General features: G+C 52.0%; 1 protein-coding gene across 4 annotated transcripts in view; it reads right to left on the reverse strand.

The window, feature by feature from the left end:
- Positions 1-12,989: 12,989 nt before the first annotated feature.
- Atp9a (ATPase phospholipid transporting 9A (putative)) overlaps positions 12,990-25,358 on the reverse strand; it is a 108,482-nt gene continuing 96,113 nt past the window's right edge. For all 4 annotated transcript variants that reach the window (XM_059261968.1, XM_059261969.1, XM_059261970.1 and 1 more), the window contains exons 23-28: positions 22,520-22,675; positions 18,892-18,956; positions 17,627-17,735; positions 16,817-16,874; positions 16,127-16,330; positions 12,990-13,257 (exon numbers count right to left, since the gene is read on the reverse strand). In XM_059261968.1, the coding sequence (XP_059117951.1) occupies positions 13,121-13,257; positions 16,127-16,330; positions 16,817-16,874; positions 17,627-17,735; positions 18,892-18,956; positions 22,520-22,675 (729 nt within the window). In that variant the 3' untranslated portion in view covers positions 12,990-13,120. The remainder of the gene's footprint in view (positions 13,258-16,126; positions 16,331-16,816; positions 16,875-17,626; positions 17,736-18,891; positions 18,957-22,519; positions 22,676-25,358) is intronic.

The following is a 25,358-nucleotide window of genomic DNA, read 5'->3' on the forward strand; positions in this document are numbered from 1 at the left end:
ATTTCAGTGAATGAGGCTGAAGCCAGGTGCCCCTGGGAAAATCAAGTGAGGAGGTTGGCAAGGAAATCACAGGACTGCCCAGTGAGGTGGGGAGATGGAGGACAGCCACTCTGAGGAAAGGCATCTGGGCAGAGACCTGAGGGAGGCATGCTGCTGCCCTCATACCTCGGACAGACGCTCTAGCCTGTGAGGATGGGGCTAGACTCCTCACATTCCCAGGACCTGGAAGCTTCCTTCCCTGTATCCAGAAGCATTCTAATGCTCATACACTAAGTGCTAAGCATTGACTTCAGACAGCCCAGAGGCTGTCCTCCCCAAAGTGACGCCATCCCTGAGGTGACTCACGGTACGAGGCCTGCGCCCCATCCTGAGGTTGGCTCTGTTCATAATTAGAAGGTGGAAGCAGCCACAATGACAGCAACTAGACAGTGTGGCAGTCCCCCAGAACCATGTTGGGGATGGAGGCAACGATGGTCCCCAGAGAATTCTGGGAGTCAGAGAAATGGAGCGTTCAACGTCACTGATGGAATTTCTCAGCCTCCCGAGACATGCCATCAAGGAATGCAGCTGACTGGCAGAGGGTGACGTGGCTGCTGTCACCAGCAGTCTGGAACCCATGTCAGGGGATGGTGGGCCACAGATTGGTACCCAGCCTGGCTCTCCTGAGCACCTCTCTGCCTCTCACAGGGCACGGGGCCCTCTTCAAATGACTCTTCAGTCAGGCACATTCATGCAGCTGCAGTGGGTATTGTGACCGAACCAGGAATCCGGAATAAAGAGCTCTTGCCACTCAACAATAAGAAAACTGCCTGATTATTGGGGTTTGGTTTGGTTTTGTTGCTGTTTGGTTGGCAGGGATTGTCTGGCTCAAAACTTGCCATGCTCCTGCCTCAGTCTCCCGAGCGCTGAGAGAACAGGCATGTGCTGCTATATCCATTACAATGTTCTGTTTTTTAACAAACAAAAGAAACACTCATCAGGGAAGATCTATGGGCTTCAGCTGAGCAGGTGGAAGATGCTCCATTATCCTCCTCGAGGGACACACTCCTGTTGGGATGGGTGGAAACTAGGGGTCTCTGAGGCCGCCTTACTGAGATCTATGTCCACACACCACAGGAGTCATACATGTAAACTTCAGCCAGTAGTTTCCTGTGAGCTCACAGACTTATACAATCATTGTCACCTCAAAGGAAACTCAGTGCCCACAGCAGGCCCCAAACATCCAGTCCCCTTGACGGCCATCAAGCCACGTTTCCCACAGATCTTCCACCACTTCGTGTGGTGCAAGTGGGTTCTCCCATGCCCACCTTCATTTACTGGCACTGATTTCAAGGTTTCTGCCTACGATAGCTTGTGTCATGTCTCATTTTTTATTGCTGAATTATGGACATACCACATTATATTTACCCTTTTGTTGGTTATGGAGACTAGCAGCATCATTCCCACTCGGGCTCTCATGGATATTGCTACTGTAAACAACTGCATAAGACTTTTTGTGTGGATGTGACTTAGTTTCTCAGTGAGGGCAATTAATACGACAACTCTGAATTTAATGATTTGAGGTATTTCATATTTCATGGTATAGAACTTTGATCTCGATGAAACTCTGCCAGACCCATTTCCACAGTGGCCAGGCCATCTTTGCACTACAGCCCAGCCACATGGAGCGAGTCAGGCACTCTGGAATGGCTCTGAAGTTAGCACAATGTTTTTGTAAAGCAATGGCTGCATCTCACACGCAGTAGTGGGAAGCCTGGCTGCTCCACTTCCTTGTCAACACTTATAACGTCCTTTTTACTTTAGCCAACTGTGAGCACAAGGGCAAGTCCCACTGAGGAGTGGCAGGCCATTTCCTCTGGTGCAGATCCATGCTGTAACTGGCATGGAAACTCACCAAGGGTGTGATTGACCTACGTCCACTATATACACTGGGCTGTATCACGCATACAGTTTTTAAAAAGTTGAAAACTGAAACATTTGTCAAAAGTTATGAAATTGTGAATTCTAAAAGAGCGAGAAAGTATCAATGTCTTTGGCTAGGTTGGGCCTGCGTATTCTGGTTTCTTCAGTATATGGGCCTCTAGCGTACAGGCTATGGCAGGTGTATGGCAAGGTTCCTTGAGCACTCACATGCTCCTGCTCTACTGCTGTGTGCCCACCTTCCATCTCAGAAACGACCTGACTGAACAAAATACCACACTCCCAATCTTATTATAATCTAGGTTTAGCAATGGGGTTGTTTGACCAAGATGTCAGCAAAAATGACCTATGGGGGAGTCTGGGAAGTTCCCACCTCACAGAGAGTACTCACATTCCTCCCCCGTTTTCCGATGCTCGGACTTCATGGATCATGAGGCTGAGGGCACAGCTTTGGTTTCTGTGGTGGCTTGAATGAGATTAACCTCCATAGGCTCATATATTTAAATGCTTTGTTACCAGTTAGTGGAACTGTCTGGGAAGGATAAGGAGGTGTGGTCTTGTTGGAAGAAGTGTGATACCAGAAGCAGGCTTTGAGATTTCAAAAGCCCACGCCAGGCCCAGTCTCTGCCTGCTGCTTGAGGATCGGGATGTAGCTCTTAGCTACTCCTCCAGCACCATGCCCTCCTGCCTGCATGTCCTGCCATGATGATGATGGACTAACCCTCTGAAGCTGTAAGCAAGCCCCCAATTAAATGCTTTCCTCTATAAGCTGCCTTTGTCATGGTGTCTCTTCACAGCAACAGAACAGTGACTGAGACAGTTCCCAATGGCAATCCAAGCCTGCACCTCACCCTGGACTTCCTAACCCCAGCCTTCTGCTGCATGAGAAAAGAAGTGTTCCAGGTCATGTCTGTTGCTGTAATAAAATGCCCTGACAAAAGGCAACACAGAGGAGAAAAGGGGTTGTCTGTCCAGCAGTTCTAGGTTACAGTCCATCATTAACAGGAAGTCAAGACAGGACTCAAGCAGCCAGTCACAGCCAAGAGCACAGGAAAAGGGTGCACCCTTGCCACCTGATTGCTATGTTTTACTCAACTGACGCTCTCCACGCTTACACAGTTCAGGGCCTAGGGAATGTGCTACCCATAATGGGCTGGGTCTTCCCATATTAACAAGCTAAACAATCTCCCATAGACATGCCCACAGGCCAACCTGACCTAAACAATCTCTCACCAAAGCTCTCTTCCAGGAGGTTCTAGATTGTGGCAAACTGACAAGTAAAACTAACCAGCAGAGAGAGCAAAAGTGTGAATTGGGGAATTTTCTAGGATGTCATAGAGGGCATCTTCCTCTTGGGTGTGTTTTCCTAATACTATGTGAACCTGTTTTATCCTCGGTGCTGTATGGGGCCTGGGACACCCGCCCTATGAGATGCAGGTGTGACATATGACCCACCCAGGTCCTGAGTCCCCCAGATCCTGCTCTCAGACCCATGATGTAATGCCCCTGAATTGCACAATTTGAAGCAGTTGCATGGTTTCATGCTATGTATGTATGTCTTACCCGATTTTATAAACACCAAACTAAACAAAAGAAGAGCCCTCAAATGTCAGGAAGGCGTACTGAGTCCCTGCCCCGGGCCAGGCACTAGAGCTAAGGATAATCCTGGGATCTACTTCCGCTGTTCCCTGGGGGCTCCAGGAGCAGCAGTCAGGAACAAAGCTACCGCCCTCATGTGGGCACCAGCCAATTCCTCCCCATCTCGCCTCTCAAGCTTTGGAATTTATTAAGCTCAAGCAAATTTTGCCTTCTGTTTTATTAATGAATGTTTTAATGTAAAAAAAAAAAGTTTGAAATCATTTTCCAGTTTGATTACTTCCATGTGGTCTTCTCCCAAAACCCTGAGTACACAGATTCTTGGAGGCAACTTTACTTCTTCTGTGGTCACATAGGCCTCAGCCCTGCAGGGGACTGTGCCCAGCTGGGTGCCCAGCCAGCCCACCGTATCAGAGGTGAGCAAGGAGCCCACAGGCCCAATAACCTGCAAAGAGCAAGACCAGTGATGTTCAAAGCGCCAGGCAGATTGGGGCCAGTTTTGAGACGGACCGTGGGGCTTGGGTGGGACAATGTCTCTGCCCATCCCCTCAGGCTGCCAGTGAAGAGAACCTTGGCCATGCTGCACGGTGGTGGTGCATACCTTTAATCTCAGCACTCAGGAGACAGAGGCAGGCGGATCTCTGTGAGTTCGAGGCTAGCCTGCGCTTCAGAGTGAGTTCCAGGACAGCTGGGGCTACACAGAGAAACCCTGTCTCGAAAAACAAACAAACGAAGAACCTCGGCCATGTCTGCACCTCCAACCCTGTCACGTCATTGCTGATTCTTAGAGCAAAGAACTGAAGCTCAGAGAGGTTAGGCAGCCAGCCCCAGGTCACTCAGACAGGAAGTCTGGGAGGCATTCCAGCTGGGGTCGTCACAAGCCCACCTGACTTCTGACCCATGCCTTCTGCTGCCCACCCCCAATGCCAGTGTAGACACTGGCTCTGCTCCATCTGGCTAAGAAGCGAGACAGTGGGGTGTGTGTGTGTGTGTGTGTGTGTGTGTGTGTGTGTGTGTGTGTGACAGAGAGAGACAGAGACAGAGACGAGACAGTGCAAGCATGCACATTCACATGCCTCTGGGTGGCCACAGGTCAACACTGGTGTCTTCCTCAATGGCTTACCACCTTCTTTTTTGAGACAGGGTCTCTCCTGAATCTGAGATTGCTGATTCTCCTTGGCTGGCCAGCCAACAAGCCCTGGAGCTGCCACCCTGCAAAACTGAGGTTACTGGATATCTGGGGCTGTTGTGCAGAGTTTTTACCAGGGTTCTGGGGGATCCAAACTCAGGTCCTTATGCTCGCACAGCAAACACTTTACAGACAGCCAGCTCCCCGGCCCCAAGGCAGAGCTTTGGCTGGCCCTCCTTCCACTAGGGCTGCCCTAGAAGAGCAGGAGGCTCCACGGCTGTGTGTGTGCCGGCCGAGCTCTTCGAGGCCCTGGGCCATTTTCTCTAATGTGCCTGCTGATGAGCTGCCTGACAATATTATGCTAAGTTATGTGCATACAGAGTGGCATCTTAGACTCTAATTACCAGGCGCATCTTTGAAGGATTCCTGCCTCATTTCCAGGATAATCACTCACCTCGGTCTCTGTGGCTGATGAGCTGTTTGGGGCCAACTGAAGGCCCAGCCCAACCCTGCTGGAATGCACAGGGTTCTGGGTGTCATTAGCGGCTCCGATTTGCCTCTTTACAAATCTGTTTCGTATATAAGGACAAAGGAGGACACATTTCTGCCCGTCTTTAGGACACTCATTGCATTCTTCCTGCAGCCTGCTCTTCTTCCTCTCTTGGGGGAGGTAGGAAGGGAGGGGGATCTGAACATGGCCTGGGCACTGCAGCCCTGTGACTGCACAAGGTTTTACCTTCGAAACTTGACCCAATGAGCATAGTGGGGACAGGGGACACACACAGTGGGGTTTTCCTCTTCCTGCTCCTCCTGTACACCATTCTTAATTCCAAGTGGTTGAGCTCCACACCAGAACTTGAGAAAGACGTCACCTTGGTCCCCAGATACCCAGGCCACCGGCTGAGCACGGCTCTTCCGTGCTGTTTACCTGGAGAGCAAGCAAACATCTTATCCCCTTGATTTCAGAGTCAGCGGGCTGATGTGCGAACACCTGGCCTGGGCAGGAGCACCCCTGGTTAGGGCTGGAGATGGGACAGAGTAATAGGAATGCAGGACACAGCTCAATGCAGAAGGCTAAGTTTCTGATGCGGAAGGCTTCACTGGCCTCAAGGCCAAGGTCTGTGAGCCCTGCTAATACCCGACCTCAGCTCTCCCACTGTGAGCCTTTCCAACATGCCTGGTGCTTTCTACCCCAGGACCTTTGCACATCACTGCCCAAATGCCCTTCTCTTTCGGGCTTTCCATGGCTCCCTTCTCTCCATGTCCTAGTGGCTGAGTCCCAGCAGCCTTCTCTACCCCCCATCACCTTCCACCCTGATGCCTGCCATCACCCTCTGCCTAGACCCGTCTTCTTCATTAAGCCTCATGTCCACCAGGTACTAGACTCCTGTCTGCTGGTCTACCACGAACCTGACCCGTGCACAGAGAAATGGTGCATCCTCTAAGAGCAGGATCAATGTCTCTAACCCACAGGAGGTGCTCTGTCCACACAGGGTAGAAAATGTCAGCATAATCCATTGCCCTCTGCCCCCTCCTCCACTGTCTTTATGCCAGGCTCCCCAGTCTCTCTCAAAGGAAGGATGCCCAGGTGAATGTCCCAACATGAGACTGTCTCCTTTCCTTCACTCTCCCCCTAACTCAGAAGAGTATCAAGTTCTTCAGACAGACAGACAGAGCCCACAGCCAAACACTAAGAAAGGGACCTGGCTTGTGCCCAAGCACAGGTTGTGGGGGGCTTCATGGTGACTCAGAGTCACCCCGAGTCCTAGGGGATCCTGTTTCAGAGTCGAACCTCAATGTGGGGAAGAGGGCAGAGCCTGGCATCTCTGCCAGCAGGCAGCAGTCTGCAAAGATGCTATGGAACAGGTCACTCATAAAAGAGGGGAACAGGGAGGGGAGAAACCCCAGCTCTGGGCTTTGGAGGAAACCCGATCTGGGACTTCGTGATCCTCCAAAAATTCACCAGCCCCCTAAAGCGCTGAAGTTGCCCCTCCAACCATAGCCACATGGGGATGAAATGAAATCCCATGGAAAGATTTGACTTTAAAAAAAAATTATGCAATGTTTGGGTGAAAAAAAAAAAAGTGGGGAAGTAAAGGGAGGTACCAGAGAAGGGGGGAAAGAAAACCAACTCAACTTTTTCCCAGAGCCCAGCAGAGTTATTTCTGTCTTTTAATGATAGATTCCCCGTGGCTTCTAGGGTAGTTTTGAGAGGCGCGAAGGCGGGGCCCACTCGGTTATGTAACTCATTTAAAGTCGGAAATTAGCAAGGCCTGAATGAATCCTGTTACTGTATTCTGACTTCTGGAAAGCCTGGAGCCCAACAGTTCTATTTTGAGGTGAACCAATCCATCACTCTTAGGCCACCTCGAAAACACCACTGGGCCGCATGTCACCCTGCAAAGTTTCATAACAAAAACAGCTGAAGTACTCAGGGTATCGGAACATCGCGTCTCTAAACCAAATCATCCCCAACAGGGAGTTGGCACGGCCAGATGCCAGTTGCTCAAAAATGCAAATGGTTAATGCCAAATTAATATTCATCTCCTATACCTTCCCCTTCCCAGCCATCTTTTTTTAACGTTAGGCACAGTAAAATATTCTACTCAACAACATGAAAGGAAATGTCTGTTTTTAACGCAGACTTTAGCCACGAAATAAATTCTGGAGGCCTGAAGGATCTGGAACTCGGGCTGCCACATGGAGGGTGTCGGGCAACTTTCGGTCCTCACGTGCCCCCTGGTGGCTGAGATGTGCAGGGGCAGCCTGGGCTATGGCATCTCCCTCAAGGGAGTCCTGAAACCTGTTTGCCCAGGGCATCATTGCTGCTCATGCCTACAGCTAAGTGACCGTTTTCAATGTGCTCCATGATGGAGGAGGCCTTGCCCAGCCATGCTGCTGATTAACGTCCGGCGAGCTGGGTGTCAGAACTTACTTCCGCAGACAGCATTTCATACTAAAATACAGGTGGCAAATTAGCACGAGACCTGAGTAAGCTCAGCAGCTTTGTCGTCAGAGCTCCAGTCACCTCAGTGTGGGGTTCCGTGTCCCCGACCTCCTCTGCTCACACATCTCCCAGGGACAGTCCCCTCTGACTGCAGAGACTTGATCAAGCTCATGATATACCATATTGCTTACAAACCTCCCATGTATGAGAATGGAGATGTGTTCCTAAGTTTCTCTCCTTTGAAAAAGGAAAAAGAAAACCCTTCATGTCGCCCATTAAAACATTAAGCCTTTGACCTTTTCTCCATCTTTACCAGTCAGGCTTAAGATTTTTGACATGTCTTACAGTGACTAACGTATAGGGTAAGAATTGATATGTACAGGGCATGGCGGCACACATCTTTGATCCCAGCACCAGAAAGGCAGAGGCAGGAGGATCTCTGTGAGTTCAAGGCCAGTCTGGTCTACATAGCAAGTTCCAGGACAGCCAAGACTACATAGTGAGACCCTGTTAAAAAAAAAAAAAAAAAAAAGAGGAATTAACATGTGCTACTTGGTTGTTTTGTTTTTGCTAAAATCAAAGTAACACATGTAGCTATATGTAACCAGTAGTATTTGAGTATGTGGGCATGTATGTACAAGTACATATGCACATGTATGCACCTACATGTGGAGGCCAGGAGTTGATGTTGGGTGCCTCCCTCCCTGCTCTTTGTTTTTTGAGGCAGAGTCTCACTGACCCTGGAGCTCACTGATTCAGACAGACTGGCCAGTGAGTCCCAGGGATCTCTCTATTTCCGAATCCCCAGTTCAGGGGTTAGAGATATGCACAATTACAACTTTTTTTTTTTCTTCAAGACAGAGTTTCTCTGTGTAGCCCTGGCTGTCCTGGAACTCACTCGGTAGCCCAGGCTGGCCTCAACTCAGAGATCCACCTGCCTCTGCCTCCCGAGTGCTGGGATTAAAGGCATGTGCCACCGCCACCCGGCCACAACTACTACTTTTACATGGGCACTTAGGATTTGAACTCAGGTCCTCAAGCTTGCACAGCAGGCACTTTACTGACGAAGCTGTGTCTCCAGACCCCCAAATAACTTAAAACTAGGAAAAGTTATGTGCCATGAAATAGGCACACAATAGAAGCATGATCAGACATTCCTGTGTTTCAGTAAAATGAGCCCCAAAGGCAGAGAGAACACAAGCTTTATTGGGCAGCAGTAACAGGCCACGCTGGCCAACAGGAGAGGGATGGCCCCAAAACTGAGCCAATCACGCATGTCATCACAGAACGGAGAATTCGGAGCATCTGGACGTTCCTGCTAGATAAATTAAAACATGCTGTGCCCAAGTGTCCCTCCTCTGATCAGAATGCAATGTCCTGGTGAGCACCGGGCGAGCATCACACACACAGCAGTCCACCAAGGAAGAAGTGAGGCTCCTGGGTCAGTGCGCCTCTGGTCCCCACACTCCGGCTGCTAGTCTAAGTACCACATGCCCATCTCACCCACAAACACAACAGTCACAAACACAGCCCAGACTGCACTCAGAACCCCACTCTGAGAACACAGGAACAGCAGGAGCCAGGTGGGGGGGTCACACAGGAGAGGCCCCCATGATGTGACGGAGCATGTCTCTGAGGTTCCAGGTTGGAAAGGTAAGTACCCTCTTTAATTTCCCTCCACAAACATTAATTTCTTCCCCCCCCCAAAAGAAATGGATATTAACTGTTGAAAGTAGCCCACCAACATAAAAACAACAAAAAGCTTCACAGTAAGAGGGTAAGAGACAAAATGTACTGCATTTATAAAGTGCCCTCTTTTTTTTTCTTACGTGAGAAGAGGTCTGAGAGAGATGGAATCCGTGTATGCTCATGGGGGCTCACGTGTGTACACTGATCCACACATATTTGAGTGTTTGTGTGGAGGGCAGAGGTCAACCTCAGTGCCAACCACCCAGCTTTTTGAGGCAGAGTCTCTCACTGGAACCACGTCACGGAACCTGGAACGTGACTGTTAGGCTGGCTGGCTGACCAGAGAGCCCTGGGGTGGGCTGTCCCCAGGGCTGGGATTACAAGCATACATCACCAGGCCTGCCTTGAGTGCTGGGCTCACACTCAAGTCTCACGCTGACCCATCCATCTCCCCGGCCGGAGAGCTGGAATTTAAAAAAATAAAAACCAAGTATTTGGGGGCTGGCATTTACTGCTTTTCCAAGGAAGCCAAGTTTGGTTCCCAAATCCCATATCTCATGGCTCACAACCATCTGTAACTCCAGCTTCAAGGGATCCAGTATCTCTGGCCTCTTCCACGCACCTGCACGCACGTGCATACACACACACACACACACACACACACACACACAGTATTAAAAATAATTTTGAAGAAAACCAAATATTTCTGTAAACACTGAAAATGGTGTCATTGACCTACTCAAGTCAAATGTTAAAAATAGTTAAAAACAAAAATAGCTATAATGTGTACATGTGCATACATGTGTGGATGGGTGATGTATGTATATGTGTGTGCCATGGTACCCATGTGGAGGTCGGGGGAAAACTTTCAGGAGTAGTTGCCCTTCTTCCATGATGTGGGTCCCAGGGACCAAGCTCAGGGCACCAGGCTTGGCAGAGGGCACCTTCACCTGCTCAACTACCTCACTGGCCCTGGTAGGTATCCTTGTTAAACAGGATGAAACAGAGGAATGGGTGGGTCCCATTTGAAATTTTGGCAAAAGCTTAAGATCCTGTCGGGGGGGGGGGGTCTCTTCTCCCTCCCATCCCCCAGGAGACAAAACAGAAGAACAAAAACGTGGAGGAAATAAAAAAAAATAAATAGGCATTAACCTTCCAATGAGCCCAAAATTCAAAATACATTCATTAAAAAGCATCTCTGATACCCCCAAACCTCAGGACTATGTAAACAGAGATGTTGGCAGAGAGGCAATGGTGTGGACGTATGGAAGACCAGCACAAAGAAAGCTTCGCTTTGTGGGGAGCAAGGTTGGGACCTGTGGAGCTCTCAAAGGTGGATGAGCCATCCCCGCTCCAGTGGGCTGGGGACGGTCTGCTCCATGCTCATGGTGCCCCAGACAGATAGCGCCCCTGCTCACCTAGCATGATGGCGACTCATGTGCACATATGCTCTGAGCACAGCTGTGGGACGGACGGAGAGGCCGTCTGCTCGTCACATCTTAAAGGAGAAAGAGGAAAGGAGAGAAACACAAGGCAAACCTGCTGGCCCCACCCGAGGCCATCGTCAAAAGCTGGACAAACAGCCCTTCCTCAGAGGAACAGCTCGGGCTGTCGGGGTGGAGCTATTGGTGTTCAGAGGGAAGCGGCAAGGCCCTGAAGGCTCTCACTTCACGTTAAATATTCTGTTGAGTCCCTTGGAGTTCCCAGGAGAGGGTGGCAGTGGAAGGGGACAGAAGTTGTCTTCAAGTGGATAGGCCAAGAGAATCCTTCTGTCAGAAGGTCGTAACCGCGGCTCGGCTGGCCATCTCCTCTCCAGTGCCCAAGTGCTCCGAGTTCTTGGTTGAGAGGGCAGTTTGATGTATGTAGGAAAGGGTCATGGTCTCTTGGTCAGCCCCGGCCCCTGCCTTTCATGTTCTGAAGAATGTATATGACACCAAGTTTGCGTGTCCTTAGTCACTCAGGGACTCCCAGGGGGTAGTGCTGGCAAGCTGCGGGTTCACAGGGAAGCCCCACAGCGTGGGTCAGTCCTTCATGCTCTTGACCAGAGAACAAGGGACTCATGGGGGACACTGTCCAGTACCTGAGATTTCAGGCACTCCAGGCATCAGGTGGGACCTGAAGTGCCGACTCCATCCAAACAAGCAGGAAGAGCAGACAGCAGCTTTCTCCAGCTCTCAGAGGCTTGTCTATGTGTGGGACTGGGCCCGGGGTTTATCTCAAGGCTTCCAGTTTTTCAGGGTGACTTTGGGAAGGGTAGGCATGAGACACTGGGCAAGACCTCCTCCACCCTGAGACATGGGGTTGACCCCCCCTCTCTGAAACACTGGGAGATGACCTCATTCCTGAACTGTTGTCACTCAGGTGTCATGACCCACCTTAGCTGGGCTCTAGACAATGGCTGAAGCGGAGGGAACACACTGCCGACAGCAAGTCCAGACCAACTGGAGGTCTTAAAGGACAGTAAGATACAGGCCACGTCTCCAAGGTGGAGCTGGCCACCCTGGCAGGGGAGGACTCCACTCCTGGCTTCCCCTCAGCCCCCTCCTGGGAGCCTCTGCCTGCCAGCTCGGTCCCTGGTAATTCCTCTTCTCAGGAAATGGGCTGCACCGCCGGGGAAGGGAAGGTCCCAGAGCCCTGACCTCTCCGCCCCAGCTTCAGAATATCTGAGTCACATCTGCCGTGTTGTCTAAACAATGAACAGAGCTCTTATCACGCCGTCGGCACATTAAAGGGCTGTTCCGCCTCTTACTTCCACTTAGAGGGCCTCTGTTTCAAGTGTCCAGGCGGGCCTCGATGGCCACTAGCTGTCAGCCGCGGGGCCACACCGCTGGGACTGTCTTATGAGGTGGCAGAGACAGTCAACTCAAGGGTGGCTGCAGGATGTCAAAATGGATCAAGCCGAACACGCGGCCTCCAGCACTCGCTCCCCTCAGCCTTTCTCCCAAAGCCTGGGGTCCCTGCGGCGCCACAGGCGAGGCTGTACAGACTCAGTTTCTCCCATCGAGAGAACTTGAACTCTTCAGATCACACCCTCTTCCTTCCCCAGGGACAGCTTTGTATTTTTATTTTCCTTTTCTTTTCTCGTGGTGTGTGTGTGTGTGTGTGTGTGTGTGTGTGTGTGTGTGTGTGTGTGTGTGTTTTGTAGCAGTCTTACTATGAACCCTGACTGGCTGATACTCACTAAAACAGTCATGCTGGCCTCTGCCTCAGCCTCCTGAGTACTGGGATTCCAAGCATGCACCATACCCAACTTCAGAACTTAGCATTTTTCTGAAAACACTTTTTTGTTGGTTCGTTGGTTTTTGAGATAGGGTCTATATGGCCCTGGATTGTGGCCTTGAACTCTATGTTTGTAGTGGCCTTAAACTCAAGAGATCTGCCTGCCTCTGCCTCCCAAGTGCTAGGATTAAAGGCATTTGCCTTTTTAAGAGCAAGAAAAAGTTGAGGAATGCACGTGTGGTAAGACTGTCTAAAAATAAAAGGCCTTTGGCAACCTTCAACTAGACAGAAACTTTTATCACATGACAACAGGTTCAAGCCATAAGGAAGCTTGCAGAGTGACCCACACAAACCTCAGATGAGCCACCCGGTCCCACGCCTTCACCCTCACTTCAGCATAGCACCCAAGGTTCCGACAGGTGCACCTCTCAGGTCCCCCCTCCCATTCCCTCAGTGTCACATCCCTGTTAGGTGCCCAGGCTCGCTCGCTCGCTTGCTCGCTCTCTCGCCTCAGTGAAGCTGCTTGTGCCAGCCATGACGGCACGGCCCACCGGAGGCGGTTCATGCACACGGGACTTGAATTCCTTCCCCGGACAGCACAGACTCGAGTTCCCTGCAGCTTACGAGGTGAGCTTCGAGTAGCTGGGTGGGGAGAACCGTCTCCGCAGGTACTTGAGGACGTAGAGGGGCAGGCAGCTGACCAGAGTGATGACAGACACCTTCCAGAGGAATGACAGGGTGGCGATGAAGTAGACATCTGTAAGTGAGGAGATGGCCATGACGGAGCGTTCTACAAGATGTGCATGAGGTCACCAAAGAAAGCATTCTCTATTCCGTTCCTCACTCTCTTCTTACAGAGGTCACACCATGGGCCAGCAGGGCACGTGGCTCTCATTTCCAACCCCCTTTCCTCCCCTACCTGCGCCCCCGTATTTAGTGAAATGTTACTTTCAACAACTACGAAAAGAACCTTCCGGAAAACATTCCCACAGGTGTTTTTGATTCTAAATGACAATTGGAGTTTCTTCTAAGTCACAGAGCACAGAAAGTGACATTCATTGCATGGCTCTGCTTCTCAGTGGCTGCTCAGACTCTGACACCCACAGAAAGCCAAGAGAGGGCCCATGACCACAGGGCAAAGTGAGCAGAGACCACTTAGCAAGATGAGGTTTGCACTCAGAGCAGGGCTCTCTGTCCTGGGCTGGGGATGGTGAAACCAGGCGCTGTGGGAAGCTTGGGAGAGGAGGCAGCTGTGGAATCCACATCGGGGATGCGGGGATAAGCCCTGCCAGGTCTTGAGCACAGTATGGAAAGGAGGATGTCACCAGTGAAACACCTACTCTGTGCTAGGCTCCTACCTGTTCAATGGCCAAAGCCACCTCTGCATCCCCTCAGACCCAGGCCCTTGGGCACATAGTGAGCACTCACAAAACCTCTCTAAAAGGAGACCAGTGAAAACTAATGTCTCACTTTCCAGGGGATAATGCTCTTCTTATCTTCACTAATAGCTTCACAGGAGCTAGTGAGGTTGGGAAAAGAGCCTGGACCAAAGACGTTCCTGGACAGTCAGAGTGTCTGTTTTCTCGTGAGGACCCTCTAAGGACCCTCGGTAGACTGCTCCCTCCTTCAATGCTACCGGTGAGCTGTGTCTGGCGGCGACACTGGCATTTTAAGCATGGACCTGCTCATACCTGCCAAGGGATGCACATGTCTCACTGGCCTCCTGCGGCCTCCCCACGCCCCTGTAACCAACTGGAAGTCTCTGAGGGGGTGGGCCTGCCGTCTGGACTGCAGGAGTGAAGGGCAGGGAAGCAGCCTGGGAGCCAAGCTGTGTACCCACCACCACCACCCATTAGCAGACTGGCCAGACGATCTGTGAGTTCATTCAAACACAGAAACCTCACCGATCGTACTGCGGAGCATCTAGAATGAAGACTCTCTCTGCTGGCCTCCTAGGGTGACACAGGCCCTGGGGACTTCACAGCTCAGAGGCTTGAGTCTGCCCTGGGCTGAGGAAGCCAGTGGTAAGAGTGACAAGGCAGCCCAGCAGAGAAGAAGGTGGGCTGCTGGAACAGGCTCCCGTGTAGAAGTGTGTGGAGGGGAGCTCGAAACGGGGCTGGGCCAGCATGGACTCAGCCTGGCAGCTAGCCACCCACAGGGAAGGACCAGGATGGTGTGAGTTGATGTGACTCCAGATGCCTTAATGCAAGTGTGAGGGTCAGTCCAGGAACAAACAGGCTGGCCCTGGAGACAGACACGGACACTCAAACCCATGCTTGAGGCCGCGCAGAGAAGTCACCCTAGCCCTCCACTGTCCACACTGTCCCACACTTCCCTTCCCGACTGTCCCACTCCTGTGCTGTTCCTGCTTTCCAACACCCTCCTCTACACTCTCTCTCTCTTGTCCACTTCTCCCCACTGTCCCTGGCCCCAGGGCATGTCCCTTCCTCTCCACTGCCCCCTCACCCCCCGTACTATCTAATCTATGAGTTCCTGCAGTATGGTTTACTTGGGGTCTGCCTGGGTCCCTCTCACCTCTCTCTCTCTCCTCTCCTCTCTCTCTGTCTCTGTCTCTGTCCCTCTCTCCCTCTCTCTCTGCAGCTCTCTCCCATCAGCCTCCTGTGCTCAAAGGATGTTTCCACTCATGTCCTGCATCCTCTGACCAAGAGAGTCAACTCCCTGCCATCCTGGCCCAGGGCAGGCACTCTTGGTCTACCAAATGAGCCGATGGCCACTGCTTGGAACAACTGTCACCTCTCAGCAGCTGGGACAAACAGTAGTTCTCAGGGAGCCTGTGATGGTCCCTAAGGAACCAGATCAGGACTACAGGGCAGAGGAGAGCTGACTGCCTCAGCCCAGATTCCAGGGTGCTGATGGGCCACAGTGCACTCACACTCACAGACTGGATTTCTGACTGAGATTTCATGTGAACCAAGCGGTTTTGTGACCCCCAAAAGAGTAGAAGAAAGGAATAAAACTCTGCAAAGTCTGGCTTGGTCACAAGGCTTGTCCCAGGAAACCGCTTCATTATTTATCCCTAAAGATGTTCCATATCCCAGGGTGGTCACTGGAGAAACACAGCAAACACACCTTCATACCCGGGAAGCGGGCAGTGCCCAGGTTCTCAGCAGACAGACACCCACAAAGGCTCGGGTCCTTATGAAGAAATCAGTCTCCTATTCCTAAGCCTGAGCATGCGCTCTGTACATGCACCTCCAGCGGCCCAAGAGACAGGACGCAGTAAGCACTGTGCTCATAGTTGCTAGATTTTGCTGCTGAACAAACCGTATGTCTGTGTGTGTCCAGCACAGACATCCTCTCATTCAAATACTTTGGATCAGCAGTTAGTTAAATCTAGGGATACGGAGTCCACAGAGAGAGCAGCTCTCTGCACTTGATGAATTCATGAAGGATCCCCCACTTTCTAAGTCAACCAGCTCTGTGGAGTTTAAAACAGACATCCGCCAGATGTGGCAGTGTGCACCTTTAATCCTAGCACTTGGGAGACAGGGGCAAGTGGATCTCTATAGCTTAGGGACAGCCTGGCCTACATAGTGAGACTCTGTCTCAAATAAAATAAAACAGAGAGGACACTTCTGTCCTGAGACTAGGGCTCAGGGCCTTACCAATGAATTCGTGGAGGAACACCAGGGAGGCAATGTAGCAGGCCAGGCTGAGCAGCTCGGCCACTGTCATGAGCCAGTGCCACGTCTGGATGGTGAGCGCCACCATCAGCAGCTCGGTGAGGATGAGTGATGTGAAGGAGATGGCCACGATGTGCACGAACTCGGACTCGAACAGCAGCAACGCCCCGTACATGATGGTGCTCCCTGCAAACACCAGAACCAGGGCACCTGAGGCACACCTGCTGCCCATTCATCACCAGGGCGAGTCCCGGGTGTCTTAGACTCTGCGTATGTATATGAGGTGTCTTAGGCCCCACATCTATACAGGATGTCCATTTATCTCACACACCACGTGCTTACCCGAAGGTCATTTACACCATGTCATCAGCGTTCCCGGACTTTGTGTCCCACCAGGTTAGGACTCAAAACGTGTTGTTTTTTTTTCACATTTCGGATCAGGAACAGAGACCTGAACTACCTAGGCTTCTGTCTGTCTTTGACAACAACCCAAGAAGCAACCAAGCTGCTCTGCAGAACCCTGCCGTACCATGGTGCCACGGGCCACCCCTTACATTCTCTGCACGATCTTGGATCCTAGCTTCCTTCTGGGTGACCTCTCCCCTGCTTCCCTCCCACAGAGGTCAAGGTTAAAGCATAGGAGGAACAGGCAATCCCCCACCCCAACCTCACCTTGATAGATACTGATTAACACCCATATTAAGAACGTCTTGTAGGACAGTGGCCGCCCCTAGATGAGAAACAGAAAGACCAGGGGTTACTGCAGAGGCTGGAGGCTTACCACTATCAGTCTTGTTGGGACTCTTTCCACTGACCACTGCCAGTTTTTATCACAAACATCCACAAAGGAGCCCCCAACACATCTGAATGTGGAATAAAAATGCCATTTTTCAAAAAGAACCCAGAGTCGGTATATGCCTGTCTTCTCAGCTACTCTGAGAACACTAAGGTAGGAGGATGGTGGGTTCATGGCTAGCTTGGGATTCAGGGTGAGTTCGAGACTACCCTGGGCAACTTAGTAAGACCACTGAAAAATAAAGGAAAAGCAAGCCAGGGTGGCGCACGCCTTTAATCCCAGTGCTCAGGAGACAGAGGCAGGTGGGTCTCTGTGAGTTCCAGGCCTGCCTGGTCTACTCAGCCAGTTCCATGCTAGCTGGGGGCTTACAGAAAACAAACAGAACCAGTAAAAGGGAGATGCCCCGCCTGCAGACAGCCCCTGCCTCTCTGGCAGTACAGTGTCAGAGACCACCCAGGAGCACAGCCAGCAGGTGCAGAGCAGACCACTGACTGACTGCAGTTTGCACTGACCCTCTCCCCACCCCCAAAGGAAGGCATAAATCCCCACCTCCCCCCAAAGGAAGAAAGCCTCCGCCCTTGTGCCCACAGACAGGAGGAGCAAGTGCAAAATCAAAGGAGAAAGAAGGGAGAGGTGGTGGGAAGGGGTGGGGGTGATGGAGCGGAAGTTGGGGAGGCCTGGAGAACCTTGAGGAGGTCCTTGTAGAGCTCAGGATACAACATGGCGACTTCCGACTTCACGTCCTTGTCCAAAACCAGGGAGAACACGGGAAACATGGTATAGATGGTTGAATACCTGAGGGGGATGGCTGCCATCAGGGACTGCTCACCACCCCGGCCTCTGCAGCCCCACTTCCCTCCCGTCCACCTCTTTACTGCACCCATAATGCACCATGCCCGGCTCTCAGCACTGAAGACTGAAGATATAAAGCAGAGGCGCCCTCAAGAGCTTGTGTGCTAGTGTCCACGTCAAGGAGTGCTACAGACCAGTGCCAAGGAGGAAGGAAGAATGAGGAAGAGGGGGAAAAGGGGCGTGTGGGGGGGTGGGGGGGTGCGCGCATGCACGGGGCGGGGCACAGACTCGGGGAAGTCAGCAGGAATGGGAAGTTCCTGTGGACACCCAAAGAAGAGCAGCTGTGCCCAATCTGGAAGCACACCTCGGGTAAAAGCAATGTCTGGTGCGAAGGCCCTGAGGTGAGGGTGTGGCTGTCATGAATAGACAGCAGCCAGGATGTCTGGGGCTACAGGTGACAGGATCAGATCACAGTAGGCCACACAGAACAGAGAACCCCACACTATGTTCCAACATGTCCTTTCACATGTCCCCATGAAAGGACATTCTGTTTTCCAAGTGGAAACGAGTGGCGACCAGTGTGTACTCTCGGGCTGACCCTGCCAGACACAGTCAGGCAGAGGTTCTGCTGCAGGTCCTGGTCTGGCCAATCTGTCTTCCCGTGCTTTGTAATCAGAACCGGGCTCTGGTACACGTCCCTGGGCCACCCACCATTTGCCTGAGTAAGAAAAAGCTTGGGCCCTCTCTGGCAAGCCAGGAACAGAGGTGATGTCAATGGTAGTCAATGCACCATCAACATTCTGCACTCTGTGCAAGGCCCTGGGTCCCAACATCCTCCTGGGCTCAGCTCCCGCCAAGAGGACAGATTGCAAATGTCTCCTCCCTAACACCCCAGCAGGAGCACCTCGGACTCTCTGAGTGTGTCGAGTCTGTGCATCTTCGGGTCCCAATGACCCAGCACTGCGGGCTGAGGCACAGGGGGGTGGCTATGTCTCCCCAGCTGGTGAGGGTGCTCCAAAGCCTTGCTAATTCAAGGAGGCTCAAAACCTGCCTTGAGGCCAGAAGTCAAGGTGCCACCGAGACATTTGATGTCTCTCCTCCCTACGGGATGTTCTTTGGGATGTCATGAAAAGCGAGCCTGTTGTTTGCGGTGACTTACCCAATGATCAGGAACCCTTGGTAGAGAGGAACGGATGCAAAGTAGAATACGGAGGAGAAGACAGCCTGCATGAAGGAGGGAGGGGATGTCACTGAAAGTCACAGCACAGCCCCCACCCCACAGAATGCGTGTGCCCTGTACAGGGGTGCCTGCAGCCCTCACAACTGCCCTAGGAAGTCAGGACTGCTGTCATCATCTCTGTGATACAGGGAAGGACATCAAGACCCAGAGAGGGTCAGGGACTGGCCTGAGATCACACAGCTCATTCATGACGAGGCCAGAAGTAGTGAGCGTCCAGTCATATTCAGCCTCTTTTGTGAACAGCTCACCCCGTGTACTGGGGTTGGAAAGGCTTCACACCCAGGTCCTAAAGTCACTCATGTATCACACAAGGAGAAACTGTAGGGCCCCGCTTTGGGATTCAAGCCCAGTCCTACCTAAGGAGCCTACATTCCCAATAGCTCAGAATTAGACCCGGCCAGGGAGGCACCCTTACCACATATTAAAGGTTTGGGAACCAAGCTGGGGGCATAGTTACCAGTGTTTCCATATTGGCCACCTTAGAGACCAGGATAGAAGACATTACAGTTTGGAACTGGGGGAATGTTATTTTTGCAATGTTCAGGATCAAACTGAGGACCTTGTGCCCACTGGCTGAGATGCTGCCACTGAGCTATACCTTGGGGCGCACATGAGGTGGGAAAAAAGGTTTGGATTTTTTGTTTGTTTTTCAAGTCAGGGTTTCTCTATGTAGCTCTGGCTGTCCTGGACCTCACTCTGCAGCTCAGGCTGGCCTCGAATTCACAGAGATCTGCCTGGCTCTGCCTCCCGAATGCTGGTATTAAAGGCGTGCGCCACCACTGCCCAGTGAGAAATTTTTTTCAAAGCATGTGACAAGCTAGTGTTTGACTGAGAAAGAGTAGTAAGGGTTTTGCCAGCTCTCACTGAAGTCTGTGTTTCTACCACTGGAAACAGTGCATGCTGGGAAGGCCTGGTGAGGAGGCTAAGTGCTGACTGATGTTTCCTGAACCCTAACATCTACAGACTGATGGAGGGACTGTGGCTCCCAAGTTCTTTTCCCCTACTGTAAGCCCAGGGAATGCTGGGAGTGTTGAGTGGAGGCTTTTTGTCAAACTTAGCTGAGCCAGATGTGATCGAGCACACCCGTTATCCTGGTATTTCTGCAGTGAAGGCAGGTAGATCAAGGAAGGGTTCATGGTCAATCTTAGCTATATCAGGAGTTCAAGGCCAGCCTGGGATACATGAGACCCAGGATCAAAAATGAAACAAAACAAAAACACTAAACCAAAACAAAGAATCCTAAGCACCAAGAGACGCTGGATCGTGCAGCAGCCAGGCAGACAGGGCACTTCTCCCCACACCTGCTGCACGCACTGACTGCATGCTGTCAGCCGCTTGCTAAGGCACAGCCACAGCCACAAGAAGCCTGGCTCCTCTGACACTTTCACAACCTCACATGGGGGACGTCACCTTCCAGTGGCTTCTCGTCCAGCCGCACAAACGTACACCGTTGGGGTTATTTTGCACATCAGCATCAGAGCCCCTTTACATCAGCCACAAAGCCTGCGATGTACACAAGGGTACTTCACAGGAAGTGAATACACTTGTCTCGTTCATCAGAGATCATCACGTCAAGGTGCAATGTCGTGGACAGGGGCTAGAGCTCCTCAGAGGCACAAGAGGGCCAGCTTCACTCCAGAACTTTCTGGAACCTTTGAGTAGATACTAATGGGAATGCAGATGGCAGCTCATCTGTCTGCTTTTGTGTGCGCGCCCAGGGACAAGATCATTAATCTCCCTCCCAGTGATTAAAACCACAGCATGGCCTGGTCCCATTGGTGAATTAGCATAACGGTCTGATGATGGATTAGCATAAATGAAAAGTACAGATGCAGCCTGATGATCTGCAGCAGCTGTGTAGCTTCAGAACATCCCCCCCCACTCCACCCCCCGCCACCCCAACAGGCCAGCAAGAGGCCAGTGGGGAACCTGAGGCAGGCCAGGCACCTTCCACGTATGGCCACACCCCTTCCCTACAAACTCTCACATGGATGCGTGTGTGCACGTGGACACGTGCCTGTGAGCTTTCTACAGCATTGGAATGGAGGTCAGAGAGCAACTTGTGGGAGTCAGTTCTTTCCTCCTACCATGTGAGTTCCAGAATCAAACGCGGGTCATCAGGCTTGGCAGCAAGCGCCTTTCCCCCCTCAGCCATCACCAGCCTGCCTTATGTTCATGAAATGTCCCGCTTGGTTTTACTCATGATGGTGCAGATGCCCTCAGCTTGAGTTCTGGTTTTCCAAGTGCCAAGGTCAAGGTCCAGGCAGACCCCACCAGTTCATTTCACAGGTGGAAAGGTCCTCAGTGATACAGGCAGAGAGACAAGGATCAAATGTTCTTATCACCAAACTCAAGGATTTCACCCTGAGGCCTGTGGAGGGCTGGAGTGGGAAATAGAGTCCACAGGCCTGGGCCATGTGTACACCGCCTTCTGCTACTGAAACCGCGTCAACCCCTTTCCAGCGAGGTTTGAGTCTGATGGGCAGGTCATGAACAGATCTCACTCTGACTCCACCTCAGCCTTTCTACCTGTAAAATGGGCTCAGGCAGTGTGAGGAAGACGGGAGACGCTGACTACATTGCAAAGGTTTAGCCAACAGCCAGGGTCTAGAGGAGAAGTGCGCTAAAGCCAGGTGTGGTGGCACATGACTACACTCCCAGCACTTGACGATCACATGCTTGCACACACGCGAGACTACACTCCCAGCACTTGACGATCCCATGCTTGCACACACGCGAGACTACACTCCCAGCACTTGACGATCCCATGCTTGCACACACGCGAGCCTGGATTGCTTAGCAAGGACCTGTCTCACACAGCACATTCATTCCTCTGGTGTGGTCGCCACCTCTTGGCCCTTGTCTCTGCACAAAAAGCAGGAGCTGGAGTGTTTGGCCCTAACTCTGCCTCTCCCTCTGGGGAACGCAGGAGATGAAAGCTAGAGGTTGTCAGCTGGGATGCGGCCACACAGAGATTTAAACGGGCCAGGTGGGGCCACAGTTCCAAAGCACTGCCCAACTGCTGAAATTTTCCATGACAGTGACTGGCATAAGCACCTGGGCACAGGGTGAACTGCCACCCACCTGGGCAGTATGCCCGCTTGTACCAATGCAGAGGTGCCAGATGCTCACCACCTGGGCAATGTGCCCAGGTGCACATATTAAAAGGTACCAGCTGCCTGCTCACCTGGACAGTGTACCTGTGTGCCCCTGTGAAGAGGCGCCAGCTGCCTGCCATGCCCACGTGGCCCTGTGAGAGCTGCTAGCTGCCACCCACCTGCACGGTGTGCCTATGTGCACCTGGGAAGAAGTGCCAGCTGCCTGCCTTACCCACATGCATCTGTAAGAATGTCAGCTACCACCCACCTGTGCGGTATGTCGCTTTGTACCTGTGAGAGGTGCCAGCTGCTTGCCTCCCTGAGTGGTACACCCATGTGTAAAGGTAGCAGCTGCCGCCCACCCGGGCAGTGTGTCTGAGTACCCCTGTGAAGAGATGCCCATTCTCTGCCTATGGAGAAGTGACTGAGAGGTCCCAGCTGCTGCACACCTGCATGGTACTGATGCAGAGGCTCCTGTGGATCACGAACTGGCTGAGGGCTGCCGAGCGCTTGTAGCTGTTCCGACCATGCACCATGAGTAGGCGGCCGAGATGCTTGAACTGGGTGATAGAGAAGTCCGCAGCCAGAGAAGCCTGCTTTCCTTCCTGCAACCCATACACAGAGGTCAGGGTGCATTTCTCTTTTTAATTGAAACAACAAGACAGGACAAGGAGACCTTTGAAGACATTCAATAATGAGACTTTGGTTTCAGGCTACACACAGTTGGTGGTCCAAGTCAAATTTGATTTAAAAAGAGGAATTTACTTAAATAAAAAACATACTAAATCACAGATAGTTGTAATTTGGAGGTCAGATGAAGCTGGTATTAAGTTCTCCCCCACCCCCAGTGTGTAGGAGAAGAAAAAAAATCATCCAATGGGTGCTTTACAACATTTAGGGCCCTGAAGGGTTAACACAGGGGAAGCCTGATGCCAATCACAGTGGTAGAACACTCCTGAATGTTCTGTATGTTCATGGATGTGGAGACAGCTCACACTGCACCCCACAGGCACTAATGTTTTAAAAGGCAGATGACTGGCACCATGAGAGGGAGGGACGTCAGTGCCTGGTGATGTGACCAGAGCATACGAACCCCCCGTAACCCTCTTGCCACACGGGCCACTGAGAGTGCACTGATCCAGGGACTCAGTGACATTCCGAATACTTCAAAAATATCAATAGAGGGCGGCCAAGATGGCTCAGCAGGCTTGCTGCCAAGCCTGATGATCTGAGTTCAAGCCCCAGGACCCACATGATGCCAGGAGAGAAGTGACTCACACAGATTGTCCTGACTTCCTCATGAGCACTGGGCCATGCACATACACGTACTCACATTCAAATAAATAAATAAATGTAATATATATCAATGGCCTAAATACCAAACACTCCTAAAAAAGATCAGAGAAGTGTTTTACATTACAGAAGATTAAAGAGACACGAGCACACGCTAATGAGGGAAATTCGGGGTCCTTGATTATTTCCTGGGGCTTCTTTTGTTCTTAAGCTACAAAGACATTTTGGGGACAATCGGGCAAAATGCCCATGAATCATTAGGTCAGCATTACATTTGGGACGGGGGGGGGGGGAGTCCAGCTGCTGTGCTGATGCAGGGGGATGCTGCTTCTTGAGGCCTCTGTGATGACATGTTGAACATGAACTGTGTGCCCAGAGGGAGAGGAAGCAGAAGTCGGCAGGTGAGAGGAAGGGTCGGTCGACAGAGCTCACTGCCAGACTGCAAAGCTCTTAACAAATGACATTTAAAAACTAGAGGGGTGTGTGTATGTGTGTGTGTGTGTGTGTGTGTGTGTGTGTGTGTGTGTGTGTGTGTGTGTGTGTAAGTCTACAGCTATCCGTGCCCGTGCGTGTGCATGCTCAGCCCATAGAAGGACACTGGGCATCTCCCTCTCTCCCTCTCCAGGGTATCGCAGCCTCACTGACCCAGAAGCTTGCAGGTTAGGCTAGGCTGGTGGTCCAGGATCCACCTGTCTGCATCTCCCAATGTTAGAGATGCTGGTGCATTTAGCCATGCTCTGTGTTTTGTGTGGGTGCGGGAGATCTGACAGGTCCCCATGCCCTGTGTGTTGTGGGGGTGCGGGGGATCTCACAGATCCCCATGCCCTGTGTGTTGTGGGGGTGCGGGGGATCTCACAGATCCCCATGCCCTGTGTGTTGTGGGGGTGCGGGGGATCTCACAGGTCCCCATGCCCTGTGTGTTGTGGGGGTGCGGGGGACCTGACAGGTCCCCATGCCCTGTGTGTTGTGGGGGTGCGGGGGACCTGACAGGTCCCCACGCCCTGTGTGTTGTGGGGGTGCGGGGGACCTGACAGGTCCCCACGCCCTGTGTGTTGTGGGGGTGCGGGGGACCTGACAGGTCCCCACGCCCTGTGTGTTGTGGGGGTGCGGGGGACCTGACAGGTCCCCACGCCCTGTGTGTTGTGGGGGTGCGGGGGACCTGACAGGTCCCCACGCCCTGTGTGTTGTGGGGGTGCGGGGGACCTGACAGGTCCCCACGCCCTGTGTGTTGTGGGGGTGCGGGGGACCTGACAGGTCCCCACGCCCTGTGTGTTGTGGGGGTGCGGGGGACCTGACAGGTCCCCACGCCCTGTGTGTTGTGGGGGTGCGGGGGACCTGACAGGTCCCCACGCCCTGTGTGTTGTGGGGGTGCGGGGGACCTGACAGGTCCCCACGCCCTGTGTGTTGTGGGGGTGCGGGGGACCTGACAGGTCCCCACGCCCTGTGTGTTGTGGGGGTGCGGGGGACCTGACAGGTCCCCACGCCCTGTGTGTTGTGTGGGTGCGGGGGACCTGACAGGTCCCCATGCCCTGTGTGTTGTGGGGGTGCAGGGGATCTGACAGGTCCCCATGCTTGCAACACACACACTCTCACCCACAGAGCCACAGTTCAAGATGACATTTGCTTTCAAAATACAAAGTTACAGTGCTTGTGGTTTTGCTGAACTGGAGACAAAGCCTTAAAGCTGGGCACAAAAGCCAATCCTTGTTGTTCAGTATGAGTTCTGAAGTCCCAAGTGTGATGCTGAGGACAATTCAAAGAGATGATGGCCTTGATAACAAGGTTGGTCCTAAGAACGGAGTTGGGGATTTAAAAGCATAGGTAATAAGAGATTTCAAAAAAATAAATGAATTAGAGCGAGGGTTAGAAGTGACAGCTGCCCCTGTCTCTGATGAAGAAAGGAATCCAAGATGTAACAGATTTAAGCAAGCTGCATGACGGAGTGGGTGGTGTGTTTTTAATTTAGAAGTATACATGAAAATAATATATATACAT

This window comes from Peromyscus eremicus, chromosome 4, assembly GCF_949786415.1.
Source record: "Peromyscus eremicus chromosome 4, PerEre_H2_v1, whole genome shotgun sequence".
Taxonomy (NCBI): Eukaryota; Metazoa; Chordata; class Mammalia; order Rodentia; family Cricetidae; genus Peromyscus; species Peromyscus eremicus.